The following is a 15,339-nucleotide window of genomic DNA, read 5'->3' as shown; positions in this document are numbered from 1 at the left end:
TAACATCACTGTATTGGGCCTTGAAAGAAGAGGATTCTGAGGAGGGAAATGCATCATGGGAAGGAAGGTGTGGACCAGATTCAGGGGCTCCTGTGATGGGGTCACCAGAAAACCTGGTTGTCCTTGAAGTTATGTTCATGGTCCTGCTCTTAAGCTCCCTAGTGGGGTGAGACCACCCAGCCATCCCAGCGTGGCCGAGTCTTCACTCTCTCAGTGCTAAAGGAAGACCACAATCCTGGCATTAGCAGCTTCAGGTGGCAGCTCTGACTCTCCGAATTGGAACTTGGGTCTTGTGAATATCAGTAGCTGAATAGAGAAAATTCAAACAGGTTCGAGGAAAGAGGGAATGTACTACACAGGAAGGCCCTGTCTGAGGGTCCACTCTACACATTGCCTTCCTTGCCCGTGGGCCTCACCCGCTTCCAAATCAGGTCTTTCCAGTCTTATGTTTCACATCCCTTCATGATTGAGGAGAAACTTGGAAGTTACTCCAAATTCTAGGGGTATTAGGCTAAGGATGCCTTTTAAAATTGCTTTTACTCAGATTGGCTTAGTGAAATAAATTAGATTATGTTAATCCTCTCTGGGGGAGGTGGGGAGGGAGCTGCAGAAGAATGTAAAAAAAAGCTGGAGCCTGGGCAAGGTTTTTGTTGTTGGATATACCTGCGCCTCCCAGGACTTGGGGATAGATAGATAGATAGATAGATAGATAGATAGATAGATAGATAGATAGATAGATAGATTGATTGATTGATTTAGATATCTCTCTATATATACATATATATTAACATATATACCTGGTACCTTACCCCTTGGGGCAGCCAGGTGAGGCAATGGATAGAGCGCCTAACCTGGAGTCAGGAAGACTCATCTTCCTCATTTCAAATCTACCCTCAGACACTTACTAGGTGTGCATGACCCTGGGCAAGTCACCTAACCCTGTTTGCCTCGGTTTCTTCTATAAAAACGAACTGGAGAAGAAAATGGCAAACCACTGCAGTATCTTTGCCAAGACAACCCCAAATTGGGTCAGGAAGAGTCTGAAAAAAAGACAAAATGATCACCTCCTTACCTAAAGTACCAGTGGGTGCTCTCCTCTAGGGTGAGTGAGCTTTCATTTGAATATAATATGACCTGCCATTTGATATACAATTAAAATGTGCAAAGAAGAAACCAAATGCCGAGGAACTTTGTTTTAAGCTTTTAGCTATCTAGGTAAGAAATGTCAAATGTCATCATGAAATGTCTCTTACAAAGAACATCTTCCACACTTAACTTGGTAACTTGTATTGCACCTAATCTTTTTCCTAGAAACTTTTCCCCTTTATCAACTTTGATTTGGTCAATTAATTGCTACCAGTTGATGTAGGAGGAGTGAGCAAGACAGTTATTCCTCTGCCAAAAGTGTTTTAAGAGCCCCAGCCAGAAATTCCCAGACCTGGAATGGAATGAAAAGGGACACTGACGTATTCAGGAAGCTCCACATGATGGGAATGGAAGCAACTGAAGAGGCTTCCCTCTTTTTACGTTAAATTGGAGCTGATCACTGGGAGGCAAAAGTTCAGATATGTAACATCCTTGAAATCTCATTTACTGCAGTGTTCCAGTTTACCCTAATTGGGTTTCATGATGAAAAGGATTGTAACTGTCTCGGGAGCTGTTCCAGAAGCCCTAAAATGCGAGAGGAACTGTTAGCCAGGCCTCCGGGGGCCCAGGGGGCACTTGCATCCATGCCAGCCTCTGCCTTGGGCTGAGCCACGCCTTCCCTTAGTTTGACCCCAGCAAGGGCTAGCCTTCCGGCTTTGGGGTGGGTTTTTGGTTTTTTTTAATCTTAGTTCCTCTTGGCTTCTCTTAAGTGTGTTTTGCTTAAATTGCCATAGTGTGGCTTTCTGAAATACACATTACTGTTTTCCATCTTGTAGATTTGGCAACAGGATACCAGCATTACATTGTCATTGGGTCAGCTTTTGTTAGACACTACCGTGTGTGTGTGTGTGTGTGTGTGTGTGTGTGTGTGTGTGTGTGTCCAGGTGTGTTGCTATTTGTACTTTCCAGGATTTTCTTAAAATGATACAGCGGAGGAAAGAATTCCTCCATTTACCTCTCTAAATTAGACTGCTACACGTATGGTTCTTTGATTCTTAGTACCTGTGCCCAAGCATTTGAACAGAGGACAGACCTGGTATGTTTTGAAAGATCTTGGAGTTCATCAGTTTAAGTACTCTGTAAACTGCAACCCTGCCTTTCATATCTTATCCCTTTCATGAGTCACCATGGCCAAAGGAGTCCATCGGTTCTCTTTGGCTTGGCTGATCCTCAGATGATACCTATACATTACATCACTGGGCTTGAGCTTGGTCTTTCTAGTTTGGTAAGACCTATCAGACCTCGTGTTCTGCTAGCCTACTTTTTGAGAACCAAGAGTCACTTGTTGGTCCATACTAAGGCATCACAACATAACTCCAGTAGAAGCTACCCATGGTTAGTACAAACCAGGCAAGGGATACCTAGTAGAAGTTGGTTCTGAAAAATTCCAGATGCAATTCAGCTCTCCTGAACACAATCAAGAGAGAGAATTATGGGAATTTGAAGTACTTAACTCTTCATATAGGAAACAAGGGTTGTGTGGAGCTTTAAAGGATCAGTAGATTATTAAGTAAATTGAGTGCTATTAAAAATCAATGTAAGGGGCAGCTAGGTGGCGCAGTGGATAGAGCACTGGCCCTGGATTCAGGAGGACCTGAGTTCAAATACATCCTTGAACACTTGACACTTACTAGCTGTGTGACCCTGGGCAAGTCACTTAACCCCAATTGCCTCACTAAAAAAAAAAACAAAAAGTCAATGTAAAGGGGCAGCTAGGTGGCGCAGTGGATAGAGCACTGGCCCTGGATTCAGGAAGACCTGAGTTCAAATACATCCTTGAACACTTGACACTTACTAGCTGTGTGACCCTGGGCAAGTCACTTAACCCCAATTGCCTCACCAAAAAAAAAAAAAGTCAATGTAAGAAACTTCTTAAGAAGTAAAATTTCTGAAACTCGGATTTTAAAAAATCTTTTAATGTTTACTGTCAGTAACAAATATTTATTAAGTGCCTACTATGTGCAACACAGTGCCCAACACTGTGTGCTAAGTTCTGGGGATACAAAGAAAGGCAAAGTTTCAGGAAGCTCATCATCTAATGGAGAGAAAAAATGCAACAGCTTTGTACAAACAAGATGTCTACGGGATAAATGGGAGGTGATCAATAGAGGTCATGAAAGACTCTCTGTAAAAGATGAAGTTTTAGCTAGGACATGAAGGAAGCCAAGAGGTAGCGATGAGGAGAGAACATCGCATGCATGAGGGACCAATGAAAATGCCCCAAGGTGGAGGATGGAGTATAGAGCATCTTGTCTGTGGAGTAGCCTTGAGGCTGGGGCCACTGGACTGAAGAATACAGCAGGGAGTACATGTAAGAAGACTGAGAAGGCAGGGGGGAGGGCATAGTAGGAAGGGCTTTGAACACCAAAACAGAGAGTTTTCTGTTTGATACTGGGAGTGATTGATAGGGAAGCACACAAGTATATTGAGGAGAGAGTGTGTGTGTGTGTGTGTGTGTGTGTGTGTGTGTGTGTGTGTGTGTGTGTGTGTGTGTGTGTGTGTGTGTGTGTGACAGAGGTGCTCAGGCCTGCATTTCAGGAAGATTTGGCCACTGAGTGGAAGATGGACTGGAGCAGGGAGAAACTTGAGGCAGGAGATCCCTGGAGCAGACTGTTTCAGTAGTCCAGGCATGAGGTGATGAGGGCTGACACCAGGGTTGAGGCAGTGTCAGAAGAGAAAATGGGGTGTATTTGAGACATGTTATAAAGTTAAAATTGGCAGACCTTGGGAACAGGTCGAATATGGGAGGTGAGAGAGAGAAAATGGAGTAAAGAATAATCCCTAGGTCTGGAGTCTGGGGAGACAGTGGTACCCTCAAAAGTAATAGGGGGCAGCTTGGTGGCATAGTGGATAGAGCACTGGCCCTGGAGCCAGGAGGACCTGAGTTCAAATCCGACCTCAGACACTTAACACTTACTAGCTGTGTGACCCTGGGCAAGTCACTTAATCCCAATTTTCTCACCAAAAAAAAAAAGTAATAGGGAAGGGGCAGCTAGGTGGCACAGTGGATAGAGCACTGGCCCTGGAGTCAGAAGGGCCTGAGTTCAAATCTGGCCTCAGACACTTGACACTAGCTGTGTGACCCTGGGCTTAACCCCAATTGCTTCACCAAAAAAAAAAAAAAGTAATAGGGAAGTTAGGGTTCAGTTTGGGACATGCTGAGTTTAAGAAGTCTATGGGGCAGCAAGTTTAAGATGTGTAATAGGCAGCTGGAGGTATGATCCCAGAGTCAGAAGAGAGACTATGGCTGGATAAGTAGATTTGAGAATTGTCAACATAGACATGAAAATTTAATCCATGAGAGCTAATGAAATCTCCTAGTGAAATCATCTATAGGAAGAGCCCGGGACAAAACCCTGTCAGACATAGATAAAGTTCCAGCAGTGTCCCAAAAACCTAGAAGGAAGATATCAAGAAGAGGGTGATGACTGTTGGTGGAATTGTGAAAAGATCTAGCCATTCTGGAGAACAATTTGGAACTATACCGAAAGGGCTATAGAACTGTGCATACCCTTTGATCCAGCGATATCATTGCTAGGTTTATATCCCAAAGACATCCCCCAAAAGAGAAAAAGACCTTTTTGTACAAAAATATTTCTAGCAGCTCTTTTTGTGGTGACTAAGAATTGGAAATCCAAGGAATGCCTATCCATTGGGGAATGGCTAAACAAGCTGTGGTACATGATGGTGATGGAATATTATTGTGCTATAAGAAATGACAAAGCAGGATGGTTTCAGAAAGGCCTGGAAAGACTTGTATGAACTGGTGTATAGTGAAGAGAGCAGAACCAAAAGAACATTGTGCACAGAGACAGCAATATTGTTTGATGAAGAACTGTGAATGACGTAACTATTCTCAACAATACAATGATCCAAGACAATGCCAAAGGACTATCTATGAAACATACTTACTATTCACCTCCAAAGAAAGAACTAATATTGATGGAACATAGACTAAGAATGCTATTTTTCACTTTCTTTCATTTTTTCTTTTATTCAAGTTTTCTTATACAAAATGACTAATATAGTCATGTTTTATATAATCATACATGTATATCTGATGGCTTACCGCCTCACAGAAGGAGGAGGGGAGGGAGGGAACGAGAGATAAAAATTGGAACCCAAAACTAGAAATAAAAATGTTTATTACTTTAAAAAAAAGAGAGAGAGCAATGGGGTGTGTCAGAGGATGCAGAGGTCAAAGCGGGTAAAGATGGAGAAAAGGCCATTAGGTCTGGTGATAAAGAGATCTTAGTAACTTTGGAGATCAGCTTTGATTGAGCAATAAGGCAAAGACTTGATAGAAACATAAATCTAGTCCAGATGCAGATTTTAAAAGGAGTGAAGGTCCACACTATGACTGTAGTCCTATCTCTCAAAGCTCTTTTGTTATTTGTTAACCTTACAGGCTGTGAGACTGGAAAGCACATACCAGAACCGCACTCGATATATGGTGGTGGTTTCAACCAATGGCAGACAAGACACTGAAGAAAGCATCGTCCTTGGCATGGATTTCTCCTCTAATGACAGGTGGGGTGCTGAGGGCAGAGAAACTTCTTTTTAAATAAACTTGGTATTTTGTATTGGAATAGACATCCTCTTGCATAATTCAGTTCTGTGCATAAAACTGGGATGGGGGAGGTTTGGATCTTAGACACCAAGTCTGGAGAGAAATGAGGCAGTGAAACCCACAGTGCTTTGAAAAACAACCCTCCCCTTCTCTTCCCCTTACCTTCCTTCCCCCACTTTAAGAAACAACTATTAACCACTTAGTTCTTGTCCATGGGAAAGTAAATTAGTCAGTTGTCTCTTTATCGCCATCAGTTAGGGTTTAGTTTAGTTGGGTCATCAAGCCTGTCTCCTGAGTGTGCATGCTCTGATCTAGGGTCTTTACCTGTGGTCATAATGTGTGGTGTGGCCAAGCCTTATGCTCTTTGCTGTCTTCCTCTGTATTTAAGAAAACTGGATCACTGAGTCACATCTGCATTCAGTTCGGTTCAGAAAACATTTGCTCATGAGAGGCTTCTATGCCCATGCACCTTTGTTGGGCCTAAACAGGATGTTCAGTCTTGTAACTGAAGACATCACATATCACTTTGGCCTTTGCTACTTTTTGTTGCTAAGATTTAGTGCTTTCCTTTTTCCATTTCATTTTCTGGAGAAGCCGGGGCGGGGGCGAGGGGGGGGGGGCGCTATGGAATGTGGCTGCTAAGCAAATCTTTGCTGTCCGGATAATAAGCCTCAGGAAATCCTGCCAGGTGTCTCAGTGCACAAACTTCCTGGTTTGAAACTAAAATGAACTCGGGGCCTGATGGGTGTGGGACCCAGACCCCAGGAGAGCTCTGCCATCCATTGAGCTCAGCTAAGGCAGCTGCAAGCTAGCATCCCTCTATTTCTCCAAAACGCCTTAGTTTATGAACTTTTTATTCCAGAGCTAGTACTGGAGATTCCCAGTTATCCACAGCAGTGTTAGTATCTGTTTGGAAGTTGGTAGGTTCACCAGAAACACACAGCTGTGACTGTCATCTTATTTACCATGCATTACTTTTACCATGTATTACTTTTAATTTTATGCTGTGACATTATGCAGGTTTTGTTTAGTTTTTTACCACCTATGGGAAGCTTTCTCTCATTCAGGTTTAAGAGGGAAGAAGCATTTTTAGCTTTAGTGTGGCTTGGGCAATAGTCAACCAGTATTTGTGGGGTTTGGGGGAGTTTTTTTGGTTTTTTTCTCTTTTTAAATTATAAAAAGATTTTATTATTTTCCAGTTACGTGTAAAGATAGTTTTCAGCATTTGTCTTCATAAGATTTTAGTTCCAAATTGTTCTCCCTCCCCTCCCCCATCTAAGACAGAAAGCAATCTGATATAGGTTATAAATGTACAATCACATCAAACATATTTCTGCACTAGTCATGTTGTGAAAGAAGAATTGGAACAAAAGAGGAAAACCTCAAAAAACAAAGACAAAGACAAAAATAGAAACAGTCTGGTTCAATCCGCATTCAGAATCTGCAGTTTTGGTCAGCCAGTATTTGTCCTGTCAACCTCTCCTCCCTTTCCTACCATCACCGAACTTTGTGATCACTCCCGTTCTTTTGCCTTTGTTTAGATTCCCCACCCTGAGCTGGGGAGCTCTCTGGGAAGACCCTCTCAGAGAAGCTAAAGGCAGCTCCTGTACTGAGCTGGCCTCCAGAGTCAGACAAAGAAAGCAGGCCAGGGCCCAGCGTTATCTCTGGGACATAGCCGGAGCTCTAGCGCCCAGATGGAGTGCTCTTAACATGTGCTCCGGGGAATGTGTCCTCAGGGTAACACTTCTTTCCATGGGCCTTCATGGCATTGCCAGAACCATGGCCCAGAGCTGCCATTCATTAACAAATGGAAACTTCTCTGTCCTGGGGGAGAGGATGGGACGTGAAAGGAAGCCCAGGTAGTTCAAGGAGCTGGGGGCGCCTGTGCTCTTTGTCCTTCTGGACACAAAGGCTGTTCTTGGGACTCCGATATATCTGGCACTCCCCAGGCACCGTCCACCAGAGGACCAAGCAAGACCAGGGCTCCTGGTCAACCCAGCTCTATTTTCATCTCAACTCCTGGTGAAAGAACTCACATCACTGTACAAAAGCTTGGTGCTTTAAGATAGTGTCAAGCAAAAGTTAGATGGCCCGGCCGGTAGGCTAGGCCAGTGGTGTCGAGGTCAGATAGAAACAGATCCTGGCATATGGACTTGGAAAACCACCAATTAACATTACCTGTGTTGGGGGCAGCTAGATGGCGCAGTGGATAGAGCACCGGCCCTGGAGTCAGGAGTACCTGAGTTCAAATCTGGCCTCAGACACTTAACACTTACTAGCTGTGTGACCCTGGGCAAGTCACTTAACCCCAATTGCCTCACTTTTAAAAAAAAAAACATTACCTGTGTGGTGGTGTATTTTTATTGATTTTGTTCAACATTTTCCAGTGACGTTCGTATCAGGGGTGAGCTGCCTGGAGTTTTCCCCCTCCCATCCAGGATATGGCATCCCCAAGAAGCTCTTTAGGGTTTCACCTACATACCAGTTAATTGAGAATGACATTGAATTTTAACCCCTTAAAATTCTTTAAAAGCAACATAGCCTTGGTTTCCAAGCAGCGCTGCTCCAAATAGCACTTCAGGGGGACAGAGCTATAGGGTGCTAGGGTTGTTAGATCTCTTCTTGTTAATTAGGAAACAAAGACCTGAGTGTAAGAGGCAAGTCCTCAAGGGATCCCAGCCAACTTTAAATCAAGCTTCGGCCTCCTCTCGCTGTTGTCTGCTTCCAGCATAAGATGCTCACTCACCTAAACCAAGTTCTACAAACTGAGAATCCACTATCACATTTTCATAAAGCTCTCCCTCTCTCTTTCTGTCTCCTCTCTCCTCCTTCTCTCCCTTTTTCTCTCCCTCTCTTCTTCTTTCCCTCCCTCTCTCCCCCCCTCACTTTTTTCTCTGTCTCTCTCTCCCTCTCTATCTCCCCCCTCCCTCCTTTTCTCTGTTTCCTCTTCCTCTCCTTCTCTCTCCCTTTTTCTCTCTCCCCCTCTATTCTTCTTTCCCTCCCTCCCTCCCTCTCCTTCCCCCCAACTCCCTTTTTCTCTCTCCTCCTCCTCCTCCTCTTCTTTCCCTCTCTCCCTTTCATGTCTCTCTGTCACATCAAGGCTCTAAAGCTTCTGGGTCTTCTGCCATAGTTCCTTAAGCTCTGGGGACCCTTCATATTTATAGCACAAGTTATGTGTTGCTAGGGACCCTGCTAAGCACTAAAAATACTCCCCCTGTACCTCGGGAAGCCATTTTCAAGACACATTTTCCATGAGCTCATCCCATTTAGGCCCCAGAAATAGTGATGAGGCTATTTCCCTCCTGTAGTCTGGCATGGTAGCCAGGCCTCTGTGCAGCAGATTCTAATGTGAGTAAGTTATTCCAATCTTGATTTGAATCTCATGAGCTCTGAACTCACTGGTGGTGCTGGTGAGTAACACCCAGGGCAGTGAGTGCAAGGAAGGAAAAGCATCAGACCAAGCTCAGCCAGCCCGGGTCACTTTGGTGACCTTGCCTGGCTTTCCCTTCTGCTCTTAAGGGTCGCTGATAGCGCACACATGCACACACCCCGTACCTTTGTTTAGGACTTTTAATTTATTAAAGAGTAAATCCCCACCTCTTTTAGATGGATGAGCTCTCAGCACCCACAGCAAGGCACAGAATTCTTCTGGAGAGGCAGGAGGCAAACACAGTGGAACCCTATTTGGTGGCTCAGCCACATCTGAAGAACCTGTGGTTAACGATCTGAGCACAGACTAGGAGTGAGGATCTTTTTAGCTGTTCATTAATGTGGCATTAGGTCCCAGAGGCCAGTGGCATAATCTGTGTCTATAAAACAGAGATGATGACACCCTGCTGGAAGGCTGCCCACGTTCATTAGCCTTTAGACACCATATGTGGTCTTTACTTTTCATTGCTGACATTCTCACCAAGTTTCAATGATGGCGGCAACTTCATGACTTCTCCCCATCCACACTTGGCTTCCCAAATGTTGTAAAGTTGTTTTATTTGTGTCTGTTTGGTTCCTCTGCCCCCATCCCTAGGAGCTACCCTGTCTCTCCTTTACTTTTGTGTGCCCTTCAACCACCGTGCTCTGTATGCTTTGTGATATTAGAAATTACACAGATGAAATGCACATGATTTTTCTTTACTAAAGATCACCCTCATAGTTGACTGAGAAATGTGTAGCTTCGTAGTTTCCCTTCCTTTTTGGATGAACTTTTAAAAATCAACTGTACTTTGGACTAGCAGGAAGTGACCAGGTCTCTTACTCCCACAGTAGCACTTGTACCATGGGTCTGGTCCTGCCTCTCTGGAGTGACACCCTTATTCATTTGGATGGCGATGGGTAAGAGCTTCCCCTTTTCATTATGCCAGTGGGAGGGGTTCCATCTTACCATACATTCATTCAGCTGAATGGGAGGCCCACTGTATTGTCAGGCCAAAAGCTCAATGAGGCCTTTTAAAACATTCCTGGTAAAATTGGGGCGGGGGGGGGGGGGGGGGGGGGGGGTAGGATACAACTTTCCAGTTTCTCAAATTCCTGGACTTCTAGGCCAAAGGTTAAGTATTGTATTCACGTTGTCCTTGTAAGTCTCCCAGTGAGGAAAAGCCACTCAGATGGCCAGAAGTTAAACCAGAGCTTGGGTGATCTGCAGTAGCCTCCCAGAGGGTGATACATCCTGTTCCAAGGAAGTGTGTTGCTTCTCTGCCAGCTGTTGCCCTACTGTGTAACCCCCTTCCTGTGCCAGTCACAATACAGTCACCAGTGACCCCAAGGCCATTAAAGGCTGTCCTAATAACAACAGGAAGCAAAAGACCAAGCTGTTTGCTGCAGCTCCCAGTGCCAGAGTTCAGTTACTGCATCTTCGAGGGCTTCCAAATTGTAATCCACACCAGGACAGTTTGTCCACCCCTACAGCTGGAAATCTCTGTTGATTAAATGCCCTGCCCTGACTTGGCTAGGAGATTCCAGTTGTTTTTCATAAAAGATAAAAAAGCAGCCACAATCATTCCTGTGATAAGATTTTCACGCAAGTGCTGGACCATGGTGGGTTTCCATGCAAGTGCTGGTGTCCCTTCTGCCACATCAGCTGTGCCCAGAAGTGGGGCGGTAAAGGCTTGAAAAACACAACTGGAGGGAGGGCAGCTAGGTGGCACAGTGGATAAAGCACTGGCCCTGGATTCAGGAGGATCTGAGTTCAAATCTGGCCTCAGACACTTGACACTTACTAGGCTGTGTGACCCTGAGCAAGTCACTTAACCCCCATTGCCCCACCCCCAAAAAAACAACACACACACACACACACACAATGGGAATTAACCACCTCTTACCAGTGCCCTTTGTTTTCTTCTCTTTTCTCTTTAGTGGGTTCAGCGTTTCCACAGATAACAGAGTTCACATATTCAAGCCTGTGTCCGTGCAGGCAATGTGGTAAGATGTCTTTTTAAATGTGTTCATGTGTTCTTGAGAGAGAGGCTGTGAGGAAGGGACGTTTGATGTGGCGCCAGGGACCATGTAAATGCTTATCCTCCAGTGATGGTGGGTGTTATGTTGTGTGTGATCCCTGGTCTGGGTGGAATGCTGAATGGTGAGCCACCGGTTGCCACTGCACTGTCCAAATCAGAGGCCTGAGGAGTGCTGAAGGGTGAAAGGCAGGGTTCAGTTTAGAATCACAGGCTAACCAGGTGAGAAGAAGCTCCCTTCTCCAGATGAGAGGTTGTGACTTCCCCTGGGCAGCCCAGTGGCTCAGGGCCAGAGCCAGGCTGGACCCCAGCCCTCCCAGCCTCCCAGGTCAGTGCTCCTGCCATAATCCAACCCCTGCTAGTCAATTAGCCTCTAGTTTCAGTGCATTTTCCCAGAGTACATCTCATGGACAAGATAGGCCCTTTGAGCACCCATCCACGGCACCTTTGAAGTTTTCTTCTCTGCCTGAGAGGCAGCTGGTAATTCAGGCCTGGAGTCAGGAAGATCTGGGTTCAAATCTGGCCTCAGGCACTTACTGGCTATGTAACCCTGGGCAAGTCACTTCACCTTGGTTTGCCTCAGTTTCCTCAATTATGAAGTGAAGGTAGTCATAGCTTCCTAGGGTTCTTGTGAGCACTAAATGGGTTAATATTTGTAAAAAGCACTTGGCACAGGACCTGGCACATAGTAGGCACTCTATGAATGCTTATTTCCTTCCTTTCCCCTTCTCAACTATAAATGTCTACAGACATAAACAAGTCTAGATTTGCACAATTGAAAACTCTGTAGTTTTTGAAAATTAGGCCATCCCTGACCAGTGTCCTGCAGGACCTGCTTTCTTGTTGTTTCATGATTTCAAAAGAATAAGAGTGGTGGTTTGGTTGTGTGAGCCTCAGGAGCTAATCCCAGAGTGGAAGGATGTGCCTTTCACTTCCTGTCCAGGCCCCACCCGCCCTCTGGTGGAAGCACTGGTGACCGAGGGGCTGGGACTGAGGCGAGCCAAGGGAGAAACAAGAGTCTCCAAAACCAGACCCTGAGAGATAATCCGCCTCCTAGGCCCCAGTTGGCCTGGCCGTTATCAGGTGATTAGGGGAAAGGGCTGATCTCAACCATTCACAGTCTTATCGCTTCATGCAGTAATTGAGGCACAGGACACAGTTTCAGGGCTTGTGTTTGTAGCCGATTCTCAGATTCAAAGGGATTCATGAGTGCACATCTCCCAGAGTACACATGACCTGCTCCAGCCAGTGCTAGTGGTGCCTGATCCACCCTTGGGCACCAAACAAGAGGAAATAGCAGGACTCTGCTGGGAGAGAGGCCTGGGAACGACTGCCTTGTCAGCCTCATTGTCTGAGCGCACAAAGCTGTGTTCTCTCTCCAGCCCCTCTGAGTTCAATTAAGCAACCTTGGGTCAGCCTTTGATGTCCTGTGAAGACTGGCTAGCCCGAGCCCTTGGGCCTTTTGGAGTGGGGCCTCTCTTGGTTTGCCACATAAACCAATCTCCAAATCAAAGTGTCGTGTTCACCAAGCATTTCACCAACAGGAAGGTAACCATAGCAGCTTCTCAGAAGTCAGGTCCATCCCAGCCCAGGTGTGCTTAAAGGAGCCAGCACTTGTTCTAGACGGTGGTGCTTTAGGTTGTAAATCCAAGCCTGTAGAACCTGCAATTATCCTATTAGAGCCAACAAGGACTCAGCTGGCAGTCAGGGCAGCTGACATGGCTTTACTGCAATCCTTGGAGACTTGCCTTTTGTCGCCAAAGTGGGCTTCCAAACTCAGTCCTCACTCTGCAAGTGGAAATCTGCATTTCCTCTGAAAACGGCGTGGCCGCAAAAGTCTGAAATACAGTTCTGGGTGTTTTGCTCCCTGCGTTGGGAGAGAGGCAGGGCCGTGTGACCAGGCAGGGATTTTTGAGGTGCAGAGTCCCAGGACCAGGTCATGAACTGACCAGAGGTCTTCTCCTCTCTATCAGGCTTGGCTTCCTGGGTTCTGAGTCAACAGAAGTGGAATGGCTGTCCTTCAGAAGTAGCTCAGACACATGTAGGAGGCTTAAAGGAGGTCGCAGCCACGAGCACCCTTGTGGAGGCCAAGGCTTCCTGGTAATGCCAGGGTAATCGTCACGACTTGAGGCCTTGGATGGGACAGAACATGTCAGTTTCTCAGGAATCAAGGGGACACTATGTTGGGGCAAGATTCTGAGTCAGTGGGAATATCCCTCGCCCCCAGTCACTAAATCATCAGGTATCTTTAGTTTGGTGATGGCCCAGCTGTGAAATTAGACCTCCCCAAGATAGCACATGCCTTGTGGGTGCTCAGGCCAGATTCATCAGAGATGAGAAAAAGAAAGGGGAAAAGACATGGGGCTGGGGTAGCTAAATTCATAATGGAGAATCCAAAATAGCCAATGAACTCTGAAGTGAGATGGTGCTTTTAAGTCACAGTTTCCCCAAGGTTTAAAAATTGATATTGAAGGATACTGGGCAAATGATACAGAAATCATATCTGTACAAAACCAGCTGAAGGAACTAGGGATGTTTAAACTGGAGAAGAGAAACCTAGAGCGAATGTGAGCTCTGTTTTTAAATATTACTGCTGTTGTCATGTGGAAAGAGGACAAGGCTTATACTGTGTGGCTCCCGAGGGCCGAGCTAAGCTCATTGGGCTGAAGTTATAGTGATAACCTAAGGAAGACCTTCCTTACCGTGAGATCTGGCGAAAAACCGAAGATGCTACTTGAGGAGGTAAGGCATTCTCTGTCCCAAAAGAGTTTAGGCAGAAGCGGGATGACCCCTTGTCAGGAATGATGGAGGAGGCAGCCTTCAAATAGGGCCTACCTGGGCACCTTCAGCCTCTTCACCAGGATTTGGTGAGACAAAGTTGACAAGATTGCGGTTTGTGTGAACAGCCTCTTCTTCCTTAAGGAGCCCTCAGGCCATGACCTCTCATGTCCCAATGTGTCTTCCAGGTCTGCGTTACAGAGTTTACATAAGGCATGCGAAGTGGCCAGGAGTCATAACTATTACCCGGGCAGCCTGTTTCTGACCTGGGTGAGTTACTATGAGAGCCATATCAACTCCGACCAGTCATCCGTCAACGAATGGAATGCCATGCGAGACGTGCAGTCCCACCGGCCAGATTCGCCTGCCCTCTTTACAGACATGTGAGTCCCTTGCTTGCTGGTTAGTGACTGAACACCCAGCTGCCATCTTATTGGTCTCGTTGGTGTCACGGACCCCTTGGGCAGTCTGCCGAAACTTGTGCACCAACCCCTTCTCAGAAAAAGGGAATTTAAATGCCTAAAATAAAATACACATAGTGAAATTTCAGGATAAAAATAGTCCTTAAAAAAGCAAGGATAGGGACAGCTAGGTGGCGCAGTGGATAAATCACTGGCCCTGGATTCAGGAGGACCTGAGTTCAAAGCTGGCCTCAGACACTTGACACTTACTAGCTGTGTGACCCTGGGCAAGTCACTTAACCCTCACTGCCTCGCAAACCCCCCCCCCCAAAAAACAAAACCAAACCAAGGATGCCAGCTTAAGAAGCCCCTTGCTAGAGTATCACCACAGACCAGTCAGTCTGTGCTTTAGGAGAATTGACAGTGTAGGGCAAAAGGCACCTCTCAGTCCCAGAGAAAGATCCCACCTCGAGAGATGGAATGTTCCCCCACTGCAGTAATACTAATAAGCTGCCTTAATGTGCAGCATAGATTCTCTGCAACCTAGAAACCAACTCCGTAAACTCAGTACCAAAAATCTCATTCCTGAGTATATGTAATGGGAGTTCTACAATGCTTGTAGAGTACTTGCATTACTTGGTTTTGAGAGATTCAGAGACAGGTTTACGTAATTTACTTTCATTATAAATCATTCTCTTTGTTCATTATTAGAAGGCCCCTAAAGGCCAACCCTTGGCCTATTTTAAGTTACTGTGAGCATTTGAAAGAAAAGAAATTTCATTTAATTCTACTATTTAAACCTATCACTTAACTCAGACTGGCCTTTCTCCCATTAAGTGCAAATCAGAAATTGCAATTGATTGTAGCAAGAGATAGGCATGTTAAAATGTCTTTTTGATGCACCCTGAGTTGGATCAAGGCCCAAGGTGGAGCTAATGTTTATTTTCTTTATAGGTCCGTGTGTTGAGGTTTTGTATTCATATTTGGGGAGCTTTTT

The 15,339-nt window shown here is 45.6% G+C and overlaps 1 protein-coding gene across 2 annotated transcripts in view; it reads left to right on the top strand.

Moving 5' to 3' along the window:
- SSH2 (slingshot protein phosphatase 2) overlaps positions 1-15,339 on the top strand; it is a 106,005-nt gene that overhangs the window by 53,267 nt on the left and 37,399 nt on the right. Inside the window, exons 4-7 of one of the 2 annotated variants that reach the window (XM_044001789.1) lie at positions 5,555-5,676; positions 9,980-10,045; positions 11,066-11,131; positions 14,130-14,324. In XM_044001789.1, coding sequence (XP_043857724.1) covers positions 5,555-5,676; positions 9,980-10,045; positions 11,066-11,131; positions 14,130-14,324 — 449 coding nt within the window. Of the gene's footprint in view, positions 1-5,554; positions 5,677-9,976; positions 10,046-11,065; positions 11,132-14,129; positions 14,325-15,339 lie in introns of both variants that reach the window. The other variant, XM_044001788.1, reaches the window with a different exon arrangement.

This window comes from Dromiciops gliroides, chromosome 4 (assembly GCF_019393635.1).
Source record: "Dromiciops gliroides isolate mDroGli1 chromosome 4, mDroGli1.pri, whole genome shotgun sequence".
Taxonomy (NCBI): Eukaryota; Metazoa; Chordata; class Mammalia; order Microbiotheria; family Microbiotheriidae; genus Dromiciops; species Dromiciops gliroides.
This window is presented reverse-complemented; position numbering and strand designations above follow the sequence as displayed.